This window comes from Calypte anna, chromosome 7 (genome assembly GCF_003957555.1).
Source record: "Calypte anna isolate BGI_N300 chromosome 7, bCalAnn1_v1.p, whole genome shotgun sequence".
Lineage (NCBI taxonomy): Eukaryota > Metazoa > Chordata > Aves > Apodiformes > Trochilidae > Calypte > Calypte anna.
Window position 1 is genome coordinate 34,827,422 of NC_044253.1, and position 20,631 is coordinate 34,848,052.

General features: G+C 44.8%; 1 protein-coding gene across 3 annotated transcripts; it reads left to right on the forward strand.

The window, feature by feature from the left end:
• The first annotated feature begins 283 nt into the window (after positions 1 to 283).
• Positions 284 to 18,280, forward strand: LOC103537918 (MOB-like protein phocein). Of its 3 annotated transcripts, XM_030453881.1 has the most exons (9): positions 285 to 390; positions 1,875 to 2,039; positions 10,356 to 10,418; positions 10,779 to 10,879; positions 11,648 to 11,690; positions 11,934 to 12,020; positions 13,128 to 13,207; positions 13,850 to 13,961; positions 14,585 to 18,280. In XM_030453881.1, the coding sequence occupies exons 1-9, from the start codon at positions 388 to 390 to the stop codon at positions 14,714 to 14,716; spliced, it is 786 nt and encodes a 261-aa protein (XP_030309741.1). In that variant the 5' UTR covers positions 285 to 387; the 3' UTR covers positions 14,717 to 18,280. The 3 variants fall into 3 exon arrangements, with proteins under 3 accessions (XP_030309740.1, XP_030309741.1, XP_030309739.1); XM_030453879.1 differs by lacking the exons at positions 285 to 390; positions 1,875 to 2,039 and adding an exon at positions 8,791 to 8,930; XM_030453880.1 differs by lacking the exons at positions 10,356 to 10,418; positions 10,779 to 10,879; positions 11,648 to 11,690; ... (2 more) ...; positions 13,850 to 13,961; positions 14,585 to 18,280 and adding exons at positions 3,215 to 3,304; positions 3,697 to 4,054 and having other exon boundaries at positions 284 to 390.
• The last annotated feature ends 2,351 nt before the right edge of the window (positions 18,281 to 20,631 follow it).

The following is a 20,631-nucleotide window of genomic DNA, read 5'->3' on the forward strand; positions in this document are numbered from 1 at the left end:
CAAGTGCGCATGCGCGCCGAGCAGAGGGGCGGCCCACTCATGTTCCGGGGCCCGGCGATTCCAGAACGTTCTGGAACGCTCATGCTCGCCGAAGGTCAAAGTTGAGCTGACCTCACTTCCGGCCGAGCATCCCTGCCCGGGGGGAGCGGAGGGGCGGGGGGCGGCGGGGCCGAGGCCGCTGCCGGCGGTGCCGCCCGCCCGCGGAAAACCTCGCGTGGTCCCGGGCGGCGAAAAATCCGCGTGGGGGTTTCAAGGCGTCCCGGGACAGGACGGGCAGACGGGGCGGGCCGCGGGGCGGGGTCCCGGTGGCGCATGCGCAGGCGGTGACCTTGCTCACGTGTCTGGCGGCGGCCCGGTCACTCTGCGGCGGGGAGCGCGGCAGCCGTCATGGTGAGTGCGTGTCCGGGCTGCACACCCGCGTCCCGCAGCTCCTCGGCAGCTCTCGGCTGCCCCGCCGCCCCTCTTGTACCGGGATGAGCCGGGGAGGGACGCAGGGAGGTGTGGGGGGGAGGTGAAGTGGGGGGCGCTGGGCTGCGGAGCTCGGCAGCCCCCCGGGTGCTGGCCGCTCCCGGTGGTTCCCCAAGGTCGCGCAGTCCGCGGGGTGTTGGGGTAGGAAGGGGTGCACCGGGGGGATGGAGGAAGGTTGTAGGGGGTGGTGGTGGCTTCCCAAGCGCTCCGGATAACTGTTCTGGAGGCCTGCGGCGGGGGCGGAGTGTCCCGTTAGCCGCCGGTGCGCTGGGCAGGGCTGGGCCCGCCGGCAGTTCCGAACCGGGCTGTGCTGGGCTCCTTAAATGTTGGGTAAACGTGTGGGGAGATCTCCCCGGGTAAGGGCAGAGCTGTCCCTGTGCTTGCAGCGATGCTGTACCTCTTATCCTACTTAACGGGAGGAGTCGGCGTTTGGTAAAATTAGCGTAAAAAGCTCGTGTTCGTGGGTCAGGTTCTCTGGGTTAAACGCAGAACCTCTCCTTAAAGAGAGTATCGGGGCCGATAACTATATAAAATATAAACTATCACGGTTAGCACCTTTTCCCTCCATGGTTTTTCCTCATTGTGGCGGCAACACCAAGTGGGACACACACACATCCTTCGTATGTTTGTCCTGTGCTCAGGCTTTGCCTGTAATCTTATTTTACTCCCAGTTTTAAAGTAAGGACGTGCGTGTGGTGGGCGAGCATCAGCGAAGGGCCCGTGTGTGCCAGGCCCTGGTTTCTGGTTGTTTCTGGCAAATGTGGGCTCTGGGTACCTGTCCAGTCTCCATGTGACCTGGCAAGTCGCCATTCCTGCCCTCCTGCACCAAACCAAGTCCCTCCTTCCTGAACCCAGCCTGCTGGGGTTCGGTGCTGGTATCGATCCAGTCAGGTTTCTGTGGAGTTGGAGTCTTTGTAAAAGTCAGCACAAGTCACCCCAACTCTGCCTTCACACCTGGGGGGCTGAGTGAGATGCTGAGCTCTGAAAAGCACCTGAAACAGGCTGTGGTGGGAAATGGCTTCTTCACTATAAGAAACTCCACTACATGAGTAAAAGTTCAGCTGTTCTGGTAGGTCTTTAATCATCATTAAACCAGATCATGAAGCTGAAGAAATCCATCACATGTAATTGATAGTTTTGTCCACCAAACCTCAGTGAGTAAAGGTTTGGGTTAAAATCTTGCAGTGTGTGAGCCCTGGGGGGTTTGTTCCCCCAGCTGGGGTGCAGCTCCTGTCTTTGGCAATTTCTGATGCAATCCAAGGTGGCAGAGGTTGGCTGCTATTGAAAATAAATGCTCTGCCGTTTTCTTGGAGTCCTGATTTCTCTCAAAATAGCTTCTTTTAAATGTATTTATTGCTGTTCTGTTGTCATTTTCCTCTTGTTACAATGTACAATTATTTCCACAGGCAGGAAAAGCGTTTAGGAAATTTCTGCCCCTCTTTGATCGTGTTCTGGTTGAACGAAGTGCAGCTGAGACAGTAACCAAAGGAGGCATCATGATTCCTGAAAAAGCTCAAGGGAAAGTGCAGGAAGCAACAGTAGTAGCAGTTGGATCTGGAGCCAGGGGAAAGGTAAAAAAACCCAAAAACCTGGAGTTTACATGTGAATAGGATTGGTTATGGTGGGGAGGGAGCTGGGGTGGTCTGCTCAGAAAGGGATGGATGGAGAGGAAGTGAAGCCTTGGCTCACCAAAATGGAGGGAGACAGACACTGAAGTTGGGAGTTGCCTCAAAGAGGAGGCAGAAATCTCAAGGCTTCCTCTCATCATTTGTAAAATGGAAAATAATTGACTTAGAAAAAAAATCAATATTATTTATCAATATTTGTAAGCAGTTTAAAAGAGCTGTGGAATGGTTTTTGGTGTTTCTTTTATTAATTTTCTGCTGTTGGTTGGGGTTTGCCTAGTTTTAAAAACATAACCTATGTAAGAAGGGTTAAATAATGTTTTTCTGTGTGTGAATGTTGAATACACACCTGGGATCATAAAAGGGCAGTCTCCAAAACTGCCAGTGGCCCTGGGCTTCAGCGTGGAAGGGTTATTTCCCCACCAAAGCAGAGTTCAGTTAGGAGCAGGAGTATCAAATGGGTTAAACATTGACGGGGGCATGAGGAGTTAGACTTTTTCTTTACCATGAGTCCCTCTGTACATACCATGTATACATACCAGGCTGGTTTGTGTTACTGGGCGATTGTCAAAGCATTCCATTGTGAAATAGTGCTAATGTTTGACTAACGTGCCAATATTTAATTTGTAGCATGAAAATACAATTAAACATTATCTGGTGTGTCTGAGCAACAATTTGCCAGCAACAGTGACAAATTGATCAAAGTAACAAAGGTGGGAAGGTACATTTTAACTGGCACTTGGGATAAATCAGAAATGTCCTTTTTCTATTTTAGAGGGGGATTTCTGGTCTGTCATTTTAGTTTCTCAGGTTTCTTGGGTATTTTTTTTAAGTCCAATGTGCCAACCAGAAGCCTCAGAGTTGCGTTTACACTGAGAACTGAATGAAAATCATTTCTATTCAGAAAGACACTGCAGTTCTACTGCCTAAATATTGCAGGACTCCACTGCTCTGCTTTTCTTCCTAGCTCCACCTGTACCTTCCAGCTTCATGGTACAATGCAAACACAGGGGCGTTGTGGTTTCCTCAGCCTTTTAGATGTGGCTGGACCAGTGTAGCTTGGAGAAATTGTGCTACGTGTGTCTGTTGTGGAAACCTCCAGCATTTATTTTGAATTTCAGAATGGCGAGATTCAGCCCGTCAGCGTCAAAGTTGGTGAGAAGGTTTTGCTACCAGAGTACGGCGGTACCAAGATTGTTATAGAGGATAAGGTGGGTTTCCCAACTTCGTGTTGCACATTCAGCTGGTTCCCAAAATGTCACACTGCCACCCAGTACCTCCCAGGGTCAGCAGAGTTCAGGAAATGCAGTTGGTGGTATTTGAAGGGGAGCAGCTCACTGGTTACCCTCTGCTGGGTGGACAGAGAGGCCCCGTGTGCCAGGCAGGGAGCAGAGGGAGCCCTGGAAGGGTTTGGAATTAGTGAGAGCATCCAGAGCAAGTTTGCAGGATTGTGTTTAACAGGTCTGGTACTTCCTAATACTAAAAATCACAATTTTGAAGCTTTCCCAAAGAGCCCCTTGTGAAAAAAATAAAATAAAATTAAAAAACCACTTCTGAACTGAAAAGACAACTGATGTGACACTAATGTTTCTTTTCTTTGCAGGACTACTACTTGTTTAGAGATGGTGACATTCTTGGGAAATACGTGGACTAAACTTGTTGCAGTATTGGTCATCCATTCCACTAAAATGCTGAAGTTTTTCTTTCATCATGTAAATAATGTCCTTTGTTTTATAATAAGTGGGCACTGAGTCTCTGAAATAACGTGTGATCCCACTGTAATGATGGAACACAAATAAAAACATGTACAGTCAGAAATGGGTTGCTCTTGCTTGAGTTCCATTGAACAGTGACATTCAGATGACCACCAACCAGCCTTAAATGATTCCAAACAACACCATTTTATATCCCTGTCTCTGTGCTGAGATTGTAAAAGTCTTTGCAATAAACTTCTAAAACTCTTCTGCTTCTGTCTCAGTTTCTGCTCTTGCTCAGTGAAACTGAGTCCAACTGTGTAGTGAAACACAGGTCCAGGAATACTTTGTACAAATTAGGGAAAATAAGTGAGGAGAGGAGTTAAAAAGGTGATTGTGCAGGGGAAGGGGGCTGGTCCCAAATCCCCTGCACCCTGAACTTCACCTTAAGGTAACAAATGCCTCTTTTTCTGCCAGGAGCTAAGAGAGGGGAAGATTCATGCACAGAGTCACAAACAGGCTGTACCCCAGCAGTCTGAAAGGAACTGTTCATGCCTGTGCTAGAAAATAATCTGCAGATAAGAATTACAATGGTTTTTCTTACATTTCTCACTGAATTTTGGTTTTTCTTGCATCTCTCACTGAATTTTGTTTTTTCTTACATCTCTCACTGAATTTTGGCATGGGAAAACAGCTTCTCTGCAGCAGTTAAATCACTCAGAACTGGGGCTGATGTTAAGTTTCTTCACTGCTCACTATCTCGGTCCAGCTCTCCCCTCACCTAGCAGAGAGCTGACAGGACAAATTGTATTTCCTTTATCCTCAGTGCAACATTTGTAAACAGCAAGAGGTTTACTCCAGTAATGCTGCAGCAAACAAAGTTCCATGTTTTTAACCACGCTATCATCTTGCCTTGGAAAAAGCTTCAAGGTTGTTGAGGCAGAGCACACAAACCACATCGGGTGGGTGTGCAGGGACTGACTGAGCTGCTGCAGGCTGAGCACACACACAACAAAGTGTGTTGGGGGATTTTCAGGTGAAATAAATCCCTGTGTGACTTACAGGTTAACAGCAGTAGTTCTTACTGCATTGGAGCTGTCAGGACACCAGCACTGCCAGATGTACTCATGAAAAAAAAATTCAGAACTCGAATAGCTGGGGTGGGGGAAATCCAGCTTTGACAAACTCTGAAATTTGCTGTATTTTCTGCCAGGGCAGTTTCAGATCCCTCTCTCACAGCTAAACTTGAGCCCAGGGCTGTGCTGGAGCCAGTGTTTCATCTGCCTGCCAATCACCCCCAGCCCTTCTGGCAGCAGAGACATTTGGCAGCCTTGGCTGCAGTGTCCTTTGCTCCAGATAGCTGTGGGCATGCTGCTTGCTGGCTGGTCACCACCTCTCTGCTGGGGAGATGAAGGAAAACCAGGCAGGAGTCACACAGCTCAGGTGGCTGAGCCCTCACTAAACTGAAATATGTACTAACAAGGAAGATGCTAAGTTAAGAACACACGTTTTAGCATAAAATAAAAATAAATAAATAAAACCTAGCTCTCCCCACCTGCTCTCTGGTAGTTTTACTTCAGCTGTGCACTTTACAGATGAAATTTGACCTGCACACTACAAATATCTTGAAAGAGTTGATTGTGTCCTGAAGCCAACTCCTGGAGAAGCGTGATCCTCCAGCAGAGCCAAGCATGCAGGCCCATGCCAGAGAAGGGAAGGGATTTCCCATCTCTGCAGGGAACATGACTGACCCTATCTCCAGGAGAAAACCATGCCATGAATCAGCTCCCAGCAGAGAAACATGGAACAAAATCTTCTTCTGTAACTGATTCAAAACAAAAGCTTCGTTATCCTGAAAACTTCCATGGAAATAAGTGATTTGTAGGTGTGGGGGAGGGGGAAAAAAGCAGCATTCCTAAGCCAAATCAGATGGAGGACAGGCTTGAACATCTGCTGTATGGATAGAGAACATTTTGTTCCTGCACCTGTCACTGCAGACAAGGACAAGGTGACCACTACATGGTCCTGCTTCCCACTCCACACCGAATTCTTTCACCCCCAGGTGTGATAGGGGAGGCCCAAACCAGTCACAAATGCTCTTCCTTTGCCTTGCAGTTCCTGTAGGAATTTAGGCTCCCTTATCCCGCTGGTTTTTAGGCTGTTTTCAAGCTCCAGTTTTGCCAGGAATGTTCCCTGTGGCCCTTCCTGCATTCTCAGGGGTCACAGTTCCATCCAGCCCTTCCCCAGGCTCCATCTGCTTTGCTACTGTAACATTTTGGAGCAGCTGCCATCAGCAGCAGCTACACTGCTCTCAGAAAACCTTCCCTCAGTGGAAGGTCCCTCAAAACCAAAATGAGATTTTGGCCAAATATTCCACTTCTCACTCAAGAAGGTCATGGGGCAACCAGTGAGCACCAGGTGGGAACCAAGAAGTGGGATTGCTGCTGGTCAGGTTTAGTTTAACAACAGCTTGAAACCCAGGAAAACAAAAATAATTAACAGCTCCCAGGAACACAGGGTTAATTATCCAGGGGTAACACCAGAGGCTTTACCATTTCCTGGAAGAATGCTACAGATTTCTTTCCTTTTTCTGCAGAGCCATGAGTCAGCTGAACAAAAAGAGATTAATTTCTCCCTGAGAGGTGTTTCTCCATAGCCAGATTTATTTCCATTTTAGAAGCAAGATGTCCATGAAATAAAAGTCAGGGACAAATGGAAATGTCAAATCCCCAACTCCTCTGTTCTTCAGCTATCAGTTAAACCTTGAATGTGATGACAGAAAAAGGAAAAAAAACACCACCAAGAAGAAAACCCTCAAAGGACTCCAACAGCTAGAACTGCTTTTATTTTGGGGCTGGCTAATTAAAAGATCACTCTAATAAAACAATTAATGTTGGATTACACCTGATCTCATGAGGTACCAGGGCATTTGTACCCTTCCTTCTAATGCACCCGTTCCTCCCAGTGTTCTGTCTCACACAAACAGCAAAGAATGGCCGAGTTTTGCACGGGGATTCCAGCAGATCTGGGGCAGATAACGCTGCCTAGGAGTAAAAAAGTAACTAAAGCAAACTGAGCTCCAGTGCCTGGGGTTGGGAATGCCACCTTCCTGTTACACTGTAACGCTGAGGGAGCCCAGGGTGCTCCCAAAGTGAACTCCTGGGGAGCAGGAGCTCCGCTTCTGGTGCCTCACACACCGCCCAGCCCCCAGCCCTAACCCGGTTCACACCACTGCCCAAAACAGAATACTTAAAATGCACTTTGCTTGGCAAAAACTCGAGATTTTTCACTGCTTACGACCTAAAAATGCTGGCCATACCCTCAGTGGTTAGAAGCACTTGTTATTTTTGAAAATTAATTCCATGCTCCTGCCTTCCACCTATCCCCTACCCCTTCCAGATAATTTGCTCCTCGTTTATCCTGCAGAAAGGGTCCTGCACAGACCCTATGAGGAGAGGCTGAGAGAGCTGGGGCTGTTCAGGCTGGAGAAGAGGAGGCTCAGGGGAGACCTCATCACTCTCTACAACTCCCTGAAAGGAGGTTGGAGCCAGGGGGGGGTTGGGCTCTTTTCCTAGGCAACTCTCAACAAGACAAGAGGGCAGGGTCTTAAATTGTGCCAGGGGAAGTTTAGGTTGGATATTAGAAAGAATTTCTTTACGGAGAGAGTGATCAGCCATTGGAATGGGCTGCCCAGGGAAGTAGTGGATTCTCCGTGTCTGGAGATATTTCAAAAGAGCCTGGATGTGGCACTCAGTGCCATGGTCTAGCAACCGCAACGGTGGTTCAAGGGTTGGACTCGATGATCTCTGAGGTCCCTTCCAACCCAGCCAGTTCTATGATTCTGTGAAAAACCACGAGCCACTCCAGGCTTCCCAAATGCCTTCTTGCTTGTAACAGGGACCCATTTATCAACCAAATATAAGCAAACGGAGCCTTTTTTAAAAGACAAATGTTTGAATGTTATCTTCTCCCTTAGGGCCAGCACACCCAGCACCCGACTTAGCAAACCTTGAAACCCAACCTTGCTCTGTTTTCCATTAGCACAGCAGTCCCTGACCTCTGGTCTCCAAACCACAAATCTGTCAGCCCTGCCTTTGAAGACCCAGAGAGGCTTTGTGACCACTTTGAAGTGTTCTGCCCCAAATCACCGCAGTCAGTGTTCCTTTTTTTTTTTTTTTTTTTTTAATCCTCTGTTAATTATTCTTAGCATTAACAACCGTATATCTTTAATACAGGACTAATTTTGGAAAATTCACCCTCCTCCTGGTTTATGCTCTAGAAAATTTCGGTGTCTCTGTTGTGCTGCACAGACTTGTCCAGGGGGGAGGAACTGACCTTGTGTGTGAGCAGGCAGAGCCAGCTTGCTGCCAGAGGGAAACTGATGAAACAGGATGAAATCTGAAGAATCCCTTTTCCCAACAACCCAGCCAAGCTCCTTAATCCCTGCAGACTTTTGTCCCGATAAAGCCAACACCTCCACCGACTGCCACAGCCCTGCCAGCCCTCAGGAAGGCCTCATGGAGACACCTGGATTTAAAAAAAAAATAAATTATGTCAGAGACCACCTGTAAAACATCAGAGCCCTCCCCACTCCCGTGCCTGCGTGTCTGTGTAATTATAAATTAATTTTATTATAAAAACCCTCACAGCAAAGCTCTGTGAAGCCCCTTGAGGGGGCCGCGGCCTTCCCGGCACCTCAACCCCTGCGCGGGAACGGCTCTTCCGCGCACCCCCGCGGAGAGGAGACGGAACTGCACGTACCGCGGCGGCTGGGAGGAGAAGGAAGGCGTGGAGGAGGAGGCAGGAGGAGGGGATGAGGAGGCAGGAGGAGGGGATGAGGAGGCAGGAGGAGGGGATGAGGAGCGGGCAGGCCCCGAGGCCGCGTTCCCCCTCAGGGCCGCCCTTCCCCTCAGGGCTCCTCCCGCCTCTCGCTGCTTCTCGCGAGATTTCCCTCTCTCCCGCCGCCCGTTGCCGGCTGTTCCATCCTCCTCCCTTTCCCCCCCTTCCCCCTCACGGGGGCTGTTCCCTCCTCCCTCCTCCCCGCCCGGCGCTGCCGCATCCGGGTCCCTCCGCCGCTGTCACTATGGTCATGGCGGAGGGGACGGCAGTGCTGAGGCGGAACAGGCCGGGCACCAAGGCCCAGGTGAGGCGGGGACAGGGCGGACACCCACCGCACGATCCTCCTCGGGCTCCGGCAGAACCCCACACCGGCCGCTGCGCCTCGCTTCCTACAGGGGGATGTCGCTAAGGGCCTCTCCGGGCCTAGCGGGGCCCAGCGCTGGTGACCGGGCCGGGCCGGGCTGGCTTTGTTCGGGGGTTCCCCCCGGGGGTGTGGGGATGGGGATGGGTGTGGGGTGAGCGGGGTTAAGGGAGGGAAGGAAGGGGATTTCTTCGGGTTCTGTTTGCCTGAGCCGGGCCCCGGGTATGGCTGGGGCGGCTGGTAGCTGAGGTGAGGCAAACCGAACCGGCTGGGGCTGGGAGGTGGCCCGGAGCCGGGCCGGTTCGTCTGGAGAGACGAGGAAGAACCGAACCCCTCCTGCCCTCGCCCAACCTCTCGGAGGGAACCGGGATGCTGCCGCATCCCTAAATGATTTTGTTCCTTGCTCTCAAGGTCGTCTCGAAAAGGTTTTATCTCAAAATACCCGAGCCACGTTGTTTGTTGGGTTTGTTTTTTCCAGAGGTTTAACCTTCTGTGAGGCCCTTTTGTTATCCTCCTCCTATGAGGAAATCTCCCGGTCAGAAACAGAGATAACACTGTAGGAAAAGGCATCTCTTTTCTCCTATTCTTTGCCGTCAGCTGCAGAGGCAGAATCGTTGCACAGCCCTGCAGACCAGCTCGGTGTCCGTGTGTTTGGAGATGGGATGGTGTGTGTGTGCCTTGCCTCGGATAAATCGGGGGTATTCTGAAAAACAGCAAGCCTGGATTTGGCCAGATAATACCAGGTTCACTTAGGCTGAAGGATTTTGTGTGTAGTGATGTAAGAATGGAATTGTTTTGTGGCTGAATTTAGTTCTGGATGGCAGTGGTCACTCACTGTGTTCATTATGTAAGTGCAGTTATTGATACATCAGCAGAGAGGTGACTCTGTTCTCTCAAGAAGAGATTGCTCAGCTCTCCAGCTTTTCATTGAGTCATTGCATCTGCCAGGCTGGCTCTGGGAGGCTGATGCAGACGGAAATTCTGGGTAATTTCAGGGAGCAGCACTTATTTCAAGTGGGGCAGACAGCAAATGCCTCTGTCTGGGGCTGTCAGACCTGTGAATTGCTGCAGCACACAGCTGGGCAGGGGGTGAAATTAAGGAGGTGTGTGAGCAGAGCTTTGTGTCAGCAAATTTTCCTTTCAAGGTGTCCTACCAGGGTGACATCAGGAGTGTAAAGTCCCATTTCACCCTCTTCTTGCCAGGGTTCTGTGCTGCTGCTGCTCAGATGCAGCTTCCTGCAATTGTACAAACAGCCCCTCCACCTATTTTCCTGCCTGTTCAAGCTGACTGGAGGCTGTGCACTCTTCTTCCTCCTCATTTGTTTTTTTTTTTTAATGGGTTGAAACTTTTTTTTTTTTTAAAAACAGGATTTCTACAATTGGCCTGATGAATCATTTGAAGAAATGGATAGTACATTAGCTGTGCAGCAGGTATGATAAGAAATGCTGTTAGAAACTGAATTTCATAAGCACCCCTACGAAGATTTAAAAATTTATACTAATTAATTACCACAATTCCCATGCCTGGTTTTAAGCAAATCAGATGTAAGAAAATGGTGTGGGTTGCTGTGGGCTTCTTTTGTCCTGAAGGGTTGTGAAAAAGCTGTAAAATACACTCATTATTTTACCCTTTCTAACAGAGGAAAGGCTTTTTTTTCAGATCTGGCATTTTTTATACTGATTTTCACTATTTCAGAGCAAAAATGCTCCCACAGAAGTAATGCCCTATAGGTACTGTCTCCCTGTCATCACAGAAAGCTCTGGATTTATTTTCCCCCCTCTCTCTCCCAGTATATCCAGCAAAACATAAGGGCAGACTGTTCCAACATTGATAAGATCCTTGAACCTCCTGAAGGCCAGGATGAAGGGGTGTGGAAGTATGAACATTTGAGGTAAGAATCCATCCTCTGGCAGCATCTTGTCCAGATTCAGAGTTTTGTTCCTTGGTAGTGGCAGGAATTCCTTTTTAAACAGGACAGCTTGAAACTCACTTGGAATGAAACTTGGTATTTCTGTTACTAAATACTTCAGTATTAATTTCTTTCTGAAAATGTACAATGCACTCTGATCTAGTGGTTTTGATGGCTTTTTAAGGAAATATTTGCACCTCCCTTCAAAAGTTGTGTTAAGCAGGTTTTAAGTATGAAAACACAGTCAGGAATCTCCACAGAACTTTCTCCTAGAGGCATCAGTTCTTCATCTCCATGACTTGGGAGTGTGATTCTCAGATGCTTTTTCCCAGTGCTTTTGCTGAAACTTGCAGGTTTTAGCAGGAAAAGCCAAAATACCTGTGTCTCACAGTTCTTCTTCTAGCTGCAGAGAAACTCAAACCCTTTTTGTCCTTGTTTTGTTGTATGCAGCAGAATAAATACATTCAGTTTAGGCAGTTTGTGCCTGAAAGTATTTTCCATTTGCAGAACAGGCTTAGAGCCTGCTAATAAATATGTAGTAGCCCTTTTTTCCTGGCATTCCTTTAGTATCCTCTTGTCCTGGTTTCTTCTTCTTCTTCTGACTTTGAAAAAAAAACCATTAAGTGATCTGTGAAGATGATCAGAATGCACAGCCTTGGTTTTTTATTAGATCTTTCCATGGGGAAAAGAAACTGTGGCTACTGATGCTGCTGTGGTCATGTTTTGGTTTTGTTTTGTTTTGTTTTTTAGACAATTCTGCCTTGAGCTCAATGGACTAGCTGTCAAACTTCAGGTAATGCTCTCCTTGATGTTTTTATCTTGTTATCAGGGAAGAGTCTTGGCTTTTGTATCGCAAGGTGCAGAGCTGCTGCTGAATTTAGACATGTAGAATTAAGCAGCAGTTTGAGGTGAGAGGGTTTTAGGGTTCTGAAGACCTTTTTTGATAAAGGAAAGGGCAGGAAAGTGGGTTTGAAAGATCAACTCCTTTTTGCTGCTGGGTGTTTTTCATAACTGCACCACTGTGTGTTATTAACAGAGTGAATGCCACCCAGACACCTGCACTCAGATGACAGCAACTGAACAATGGATTTTCCTTTGTGCAGCTCACAAAACTCCCAAAGAGGTATGGATGTGGGATTTTCTTCCACAGTTCCTATGCTCACAGGGAGACTCACAGCTGACTGGCTCCTGAGTCAAACTGAGAGCTTCCCTGGGCTGAGCATCACTTGAGATTTCCTTAGAAAAGAAAGGGATGAGGGGAGGGGGGAAAGGAGATGCTTTTTAAGGCAGTATGGGAGATTTTGCACATTCCCCTCTTTTCTCTATTAATTTCTGTCATGACAGCCTGAAACTTGATGGATCAAGGTCTTTGTTTCACTGAGAGATTAGGTTGTCCTCTGCAGACTTTGGCTTTGATCCAGAGTATAAGCCTGGCACTCAGAATGGGAGTGCACGTGCTTGTTCTTCAGGAAGTTACTTACAAAAGGTTCTGGAGTCATCAGAACCACTTGGTTGGATGTGTTATCCCCATGGCCAGTAACTTGTCCTCCTGAGTGGCCAGTTCAAACCTTCACCTGCTGACAAGTGCACCTGAGAAGTCCTCTTCTTCCCAAAACTGGGGGAATGGCAAGATGGACAGCAGACATTCTGCTCCCAGCTGTCTCTTGGTCATCATTTCTTCCTTCTCCTCTACTTGTACTTGATTGTAGAGTCAGGGCCTGGCTTGTTACACACTTACACTAATGATTTTTTAATTTTTTTTGCCAAGGTAAAAAGCATTGATATATTTAGATGCAGGTTGGTTGGTTATTGGGGTTTTTTGGTTAGTTTTTTTTTTAAGGTGTTAATGTAGGCTGTAAAGAATGTCTAGCAGCTTGACCCTGTGGGAAACAAATGAGCTGTGAGCTAAGTCATCTTCCCTTTCAGTCTGCTTCCAGGAGGTATTTTTATTGTGCAGCTTTACTTCAGGAGAAGCATAAAATTCATGACTTGTGTGCACAGTCACATTTCCATAGTAACTTCTTTCTTGAAGGAATTTAAATGGGTTGTGAAACAGAGGAGTTCACTTAAGGAGGAAACGTAGTTAGATCTTCAGAGGAGCTACTTGAAACTTCTGGTGACAAAAATGAACAGTGAATTCAACAGCATCAGGAAACCAATTAAAATGATTTTCTTCAAACACTTGTGTGACCATGTCATGCACATGCTCAGTCACTGTCTGTTTCTGTAGTGTCCTGCCATAGACTACACCAGACACACCCTGGATGGAGCTGCCTGCCTTCTGAACAGCAATAAGTATTTCCCCAGCAGGTAAAAGTCATTTTTCTTTGGGGAGCAGGGAGAGAGGGAGGGGGGGAAGGAGGAGGGAGGTGGCACCAAGCAGGTGGAAAGGCACAACATGTTTTTCATGGACCACTACTGCAAACATCAGAAATCCTGCAGCCTGTGCCACTTGGCAGTGGAGTTATTGTTGCTTAAGCCAAGGATGAATGGTTTACCATTTACTGGAAGGCAAGGGCTGCTTTTCAGGTGGAAACTAAAGTTTTACTGGTGTGTCTTTCTGCTATGGGGCCGTAGATGGCCTTGAGAGAGATGAAATTCATCCCTATGCTCCAGAAGACACCACCAAGCTACTGTGTGACCAGAGACAACTGGAAATCTTCCTTTTGCCCATTAATGCCAGAAACCAGAAATCCATCCCTAACCAGAGTCAGTGATGACTTTTAACTACAGGCAGAACTGCTCCTGTAGTCAGTGCAATTTTAGAACGTGGTGTCAGCACCAGTGTTTTTGCCTTCCTTGCCAATGTAGTGACTCCAGAAACAGACACCTGAAACACCCCAGTCTCAGTTTCACACACAGTTATTGTTTTAGCCACCACAATTGATGTCAGCTTGTATCTTGGCAGCAGTTTTGGGAGACCTGCTTTAACATCTCTGCTGGTGCTTACAGGGTTAGCATCAAGGAATCCTCTGTAGCCAAACTAGGATCAGTGTGCCGAAGGATTTACAGAATATTTTCTCATGCTTATTTTCATCACCGGCAGATATTTGATGAATATGAAGTAAGTGGTTTCACATTACATCCTCAGAGAAGCTCATCTGACTGTAGTTAGAGTTGTGCTGTTTTCTTTTAACCCTGCCACATCCGTGCTCAAGTATTGAATGCTGCAGATTAATTTTATAGGAATGGAAACTCACTCATGTAATTAATTTACCCATGCAGCTTGTATGCCTCCAGTAACTTCCAACTTCTTTTGGTTTTTCTTAATGGCAAAGTAGAAAAAGATGTAAAATCTTTTTGCCAAATCTCACCCAAAGTTGCTGGGAAGGTAAAACCCATTCTGTTGGGGACAGATGCAGGAGGATTTCCACAATACCTTAAAGTTCTCCAAGACTACCTTGAGATTTGAGTATTTTCTTGACTGAGTGCTGTTGAACTGAGCTCTGACTTAAGCCTGAACTTCAATAAGGGTTTTTTTGTTAACTGCAATAACTAAACCAGCATTAAAGGAAAGATTTATAAGTAGTAATATCATTTCAGCATTGTGACTTCTTCCTAAGGGTTGGAAATCTCACGAAGCAATCCCATAGAAGCAGGAATTTTTTTTAGGATGTTCTCCTCAATTGTTGAAAATATTGGTTCTCTACCTATCTTGTTTATTTCCCCCCTTTTTCTCATCTCCAGAATGAAACTTTCTTGTGTCACCGGTTCACTAAATTTGTGATGAAGTATAATCTGATGTCCAAGGATAACCTGATTGTGCCCATTTTGGAGGAAGAAGTGCAAAATTCAGTGGCAGGGGAGAGCGAGGCATGATGGGAATGGCAGTACAGAAACTGTACTGAATTGAAACAGAAATTATGTACTGTATATATCAGTTTAGACACTTCAATCACCTATCCTCATAGCTTTGTTAGGATACTTTTTGTATGCTGTGTGCATTGCCTTTTAATATGGGAAATTAAGTTATTCATGAGCTGTATATTCATCAACGTGGCACTCATGGTTTTTAAATAAAAGTAGTAGTATCTGTTTATAATGCCTGTTAATAAAAGAATTTACAGTTCTCTAAAACTGCTGCTAAACAATCATTGAATCACAATCCTGAATATGTGTCTGATTGGGTGGGGAAAAAAGTGAGATTCAGATTCCCCAGCAAGCCATTTTTTAAAGCAGTAGCTGTATTAATTAAGTCTTAGTTGAAAAAGTCTATCACCTGAAATCTGTAACTCTGCAGGAAGCTTCTTGCAATGTAGCTTACTTCTAATTTAGCTCTATTTTTTTAAGATTGCTTTGAAGATTTACTTTTGGATGTGCATCTTCCTCTACATGTATATCCAAATACTAATAGCATCTATAGTATTAATAATACCAAATGGACCATTCCACTATGCTATTCAACAGATATATATATACATATATATATACACACACACTTGGTATACATCTAATGTGCTTTCTGGACTGTTATTCTTTGTTAACAGTGGAGATCTGTGCACAGCAGGGGAAGGGTTCTGTCCTGTTAAGGCAGACTTCTGCTGTTCCACAGTCCACAACTTCACTAAAGAATAACTGGCAAAGAAGTCAATGCTCTATACCTGTGCATCTTTATGGCAATTGCTTACTGATTATACCTCATAAATATTCATGTTAACACTACATAACACACTAGCACAGTCTTTGCTTGTATTCCTAGTAAAAATATTCTAAGTACCTGATATATTGAACCTAATTCTTTGCAGGAGAATGTTCTTTGCATGCTTCCAACATCTGTTGGTTTTCTTCCTTCACCTGAATTCTGTTGACAGAAAAAGATTTGGTTTCATGCTTCTGTTCCTTATCCAATGTTTTTATTTCAAATTGTGTTTGCAGATTTGCAATAGCTGACAAGTTCATGAGTGCTGCTTAACTGTGTTACATCTAGAATGATAGAATTAAGTGTTTTAGAGATGACTGTAGCAGACACTGCTAAGCAGACATGAATGCAGGGTCTGAAAACACCAGCAGTGTGTTTACATGAAATGAATTCTGCTGAGCTGTTTAAGAGGTCAGTTGGTTGTTTCTCTGAGGTTGCCAGGGGCCCTCTTTCATATTTCCTTAAGCAAGTCAGAAAGGGTTAAACTCAGCTTCTGTAATCTGCACTTTGTTTTCTACATTACACTTACCTGGCAAGAAGGGAGTCCACTTATTTTTAATAAGTCTTTTTTGTTAATTAAATGCTGAACATGCCTTAAATTCTACTTTTCCTTGTATGAATCAAGCACACCTCAAGCAACTGTTCCACCTGGATGCAAAGGGGATTTAAACAGTGACAAAAGAGAGAGAGAGGCTAAGCCTGTGCACTGCCCCAGCTGCATTGCTCTCCAGCAGCTCAAGTGTGTCTGATACTTATCAGTGTATTTATCTGTCAGGAGGAGGTGTTGTCTGAGTGAAAGCAGCTTCAGTTACCATCTGTACACTTGGCTATCACTTGCCAGGTTCTTGATTTTTGACAGGTATCTTCAAGGTTGTACTGCAGGTAGGAGGGCTGTATTTATGAGGTAGTCAAACTGTTTGGGGTTGTTGTAGGACCATCCAGGGTGTGGTTCTTTGCACAGACAGTCCCTGTGCCTGCTTTTGTCAGCCAGGGTGACTGACACAGACAAAAGGTGTAACTGGTGTTGCTAATGACATTTTTTCTACCAAATTGAAGAAAACGACGCAGTGCTCAGCACTGCATTGAGAATTTTAGAACCTCTAAGGCTTTAAAACTCCAAGTTTTAATCCTGTTGACTCTCATTCAGATTTGCACTGTAAAGCTGACTTGCTCTACACTGATTTTACCTAAGTGAAACACTGCTTGTAATTTCCCTTGCTGTTGTTTACATGAGTACTCTGTACACACATGTGCCTGAATGGTACAGCAAAACTTTAGTTTAAAAGCAAACCATTGATTTGTCTAATAAATAGTAACAGGTTTAATTGAGACTCTATATAAGAGGGGAATCAAGACTGTCTTTGCATTATATTGTGTAAAAAAAAAAAAAAAAGGATAAAGGATAAAATTAAAGTGTTTCTTTATTCATACCCTTATATTTTGGTAAATGATTCTCTTTTTTCATCTCATCCAAGAATTCAGGCAACTGAGTGCTGCTTCCAAGAGAAAGTTCAGTGCTCTCACATCTCTGTTACATGGATGCTGAAGAGAAGTTGCATTTCTTTTTACAAAAGTAGAGAAATAGAGTACTTGTTAGCATCTTGAAGTCAGACCTTCCAGTCTGTACATCTGTCTAATCAGAACATGGGGGTTCTACAATTAAAAAGGGAGATGTAGAAAGGGACCTCTCAACATACCAACAGAAGCACTTTATGACAGCATGTCACAGGTGCAAGGGCATATTGTAAGCAAAAGATGAGTGCCAAATTACTTTTTCCTTAGTCACCTAGGTTTTTTCTCTAATGTTGTCAAAGTTTATCTGAGGAGGTCACCAGCCCAGTTACTCTAAACCACTTTGTCCCTTTCAGGTTATGCCTGGCTGAAGTTGGGCATCTTCACTTCTTTAGCCCCTGCCACTTTGCTGAATTCTGATACAGGAAATGTGGCTTTGAAAAAAATCTAAATTTTAACTAGAGCTATTTTCATAGCAAGCTGCACTTTCTACCTTCAAAGGATTAATGTACTAAGAACAAGGAAAACCTAATCAGCTTTAATAGATGGCTGCAAGCCTAACAAGCTCTGCCTTGTGGGTTCCATGGGTGTGCAGACAAGAGTGCAAAGAAGTCTGGGTTAAGGAAAGGTGCACATTGACCCAGTCCTTTTAGTCTCAGTGTGAGCCAAACATAACAAAGAAAACAGGAGCTGATTTGCTAAGTGCTTTTAATGGTGAGACTCTTCCTATCAAATATAGAAAAAATAGAGTTTTCTTTTTACAAAAAGAAAACAGCATTTTACAGAGCAGAAGTGAAGCAGCCAGGTATTGCAGTTGACCAGGTATGTAAGTAAACTGTTGTCATTTGTAACAGGGCACAATATTTTTCTTTTTTTCTTTACCCCATGGAATGTTTTCTCCCTGTTTGTAAACACTGGAAAATTATTTCCTCTCCAAACAATGCAAGAACCAGAAGGTGTAACCAGCCTGTCAGCCAGGTTCAAACCCAGCATCTGTTGCCTCCTGTCTCTGTTCTTTTTCATAGCTGCAGGGCATTTGTGTTGTCATTTCCAGGGAAGGGACTTTGCTGTTACAGCTCAGACACACAGGCTCCTAACTGAAGCCTGGGTTTGAATAAATAAATGTACTTACTAATTTTGTCAGAAAATGCATCCGTGCTTTAAGTTTGATTTGCAATTCTCTCAATAAAAAGATGACTATGTTCAATACATTCCAGTAAAATGAAAAAACTCAACAGTGTGTGTCTCTGTGTGTATTGCATATATACAATAGGAAGAATCAAAAAAATCTTGAGAGTTACTCCTTCAAAGCTCTTCTGATTTACAGACTTAATTTAATGAATGGCTGGTGCAGGTCACAACACTAATAAAGGCATTCTTTAATTCTCTAGTTTGTGTTAAGACCAAGTAATGAAAAAACCAGCTGAAATTAGAATCCCCTGTGCCCCAAATGCACCTTTCCCTTTTCTAAGTAAGCTCTAGTTGGCTTTCAGAATTTTGAACTACAAAGAAAGTTTCCAGCACTTGCTTTAGAAGCATTTTCAGTTGTTTCTGTTTCAGGACCCATGTCCTAGGAAGATGTGTGGTTTATTCTGTGTTCATCAGCTCGTGCATGAAGTCAGTTCCTGCAGAGGCTGAGGAAGTCACTCTCCCTGATTTTGGACAGAAATCCTGGGGGCAGCAGAGCTACAGACCCACCAGGCACAGGGCTCTGGTGATTGCAATCCTTTAAAGAGCAGGGGAAACAATTCTTAATTCTTCTTTTCCCCCTTTCAGGAATTTTTCAGTCACCTCTAAAATCCATGTACTTTTATAGACACTGTCCTGCAGCAAGGACTTCTACAGGTACCTCCATTTGTTTCAAACCTGAAACTTACCACTTCTGTGATTCCTTTGAGTTCTTCTATCAAAAAAAAAAAAAAAAAAAAAGCTGAAGAATTTATTCCTTTGATACCCTCTCCATGCCACTCACTTGACAGATCTCTTGGTGCCCTGTCATGGTGACTTTTTTTTCCCCCGAGATGAACTATCTTGGTTTTGTTTTTTTCCAAATACAGAGCCTAAATGTAGCCCTGTGAGATGAAAGACAACAGAGAGCTAGGAAAAAAACATCTATATTAATGTTTGTACAGCACAGGCAACTTTACATACTGAGAAACAAATGGTATTTAAAAATACAACAGCTGTCTGTAACTATATAGGAATTGCTGAGTAGGTTCAGAGGAAACCAGTTAGTGTATTTATACCAAATTAAAAAGATTAGAAACCAGTAAGTTAGCAGCAACCAACCACTGTGATATTCAAAAGCAAGGAACAAGGCACAGTGAAAACTGTGGGCTACTGAAAGAGAATATGGCTTTATTTCATTTTAACCACAGCCTTTTCTTGCTCAACAAGTGTGGATGTTCTAGAAAGCACCCTGGACATCCAGAGCTAACTCATTATCTACCCTTGTTCCAAGACAGAAGCTCCCTTGTGCACATCCCATTAATCATTAAGGGAAAAGTTGTTTTAAAATACCAGCATAGTAACTGGAATTTTCTGCATTCCCTGATATTAGAAGGTCTCAGCTAAATGGTTCTTCCTATCCACTACCAAGGTTAAGAGCATTCAATTTAGTACTTCACACATTGCAACTTGTTACATAAATAGTTGTACTGCAGTTTCCTTCTAGGATTCACTACCATTAACCCCCTTAGGCAGGGCTACTGCTTTACAGAAGGTCAGGAATTTCTTAGATACACTTTCTAAGCTTGGAATATTCAGAATTCCTAGGTTTTGTACTAGCTTGTCTGATGAGCATGTATGGTTTTGGCTTCTGCAGCTAGCTAAAACCCACTATTTTAACTTAAAATCACATTTGTGTTCTGGAGATGCATTTTCATTCAACATCTCCTCTGTAAAATGTAATTTTAGGACAGCAGCAGAAAAAAAATAATATCCCTGTTCATGCTTCCCCCCACAGAGCCCTCCCAGTGTCACCCACCCTTAACACCAGCAGCTGCTCCCCAGGGTGCGGATGGAAGCACAGCAGCTTCATCCTTTCTTCTGAACCTTTTTTCTGGTATTTCATGAAGCTGAACACACCCAGTATGAGACATATTTATCCAAGATTTTTTTAATATAAACATCAGCAGAGCTGTGTATGGGCTACCATGTAATATTTCCTGTTAAATTCAGCCTATTTCTTCATCAGCATCACTGTGCACCTTTGCTGTCAGTGTTTCTTGGTGAGTTTCTCTGACTGCAGGTTACTTACAGGGGGATGTGGTGTCACTTGGGAATTCAGGCCATACCCTCCACTAGCTTTTGGCTCAGGTGTACCAGGAACCCTGGTAAAACCTGCCTAGGTGAAATCAGGTGACAGGAGCAAGTGTCTGCCTCCAGAAGTACATTTCTGTACATAACAAGTCTGAACATAGCTTAAATTATCAACACTCTGCTGTAAGGTTTGCATTTCTCCTGCCTCATATAAATTCAAAGGCCTAATAAAGTGAAAAATTCATCAAAACTTAAGAGCCAGATAGTTAATTTTTCTTTTTTTTTCTCCCCCCTCCCACCAGTATTTACACCCCCCCTTTAA

Excerpts from the sequence above, each read along its gene's own strand:
- LOC103537918 (XM_030453881.1), top strand. Across the intron at positions 2,040-10,355 it reads GATCTGGAGCCAGGGGAAAG|GATTTCTACAATTGGCCTGA; the intron begins GTAAAAAAACCC and ends TTTTAAAAACAG. Across the intron at positions 13,962-14,584 it reads AGATATTTGATGAATATGAA|AATGAAACTTTCTTGTGTCA; the intron begins GTAAGTGGTTTC and ends TCTCATCTCCAG.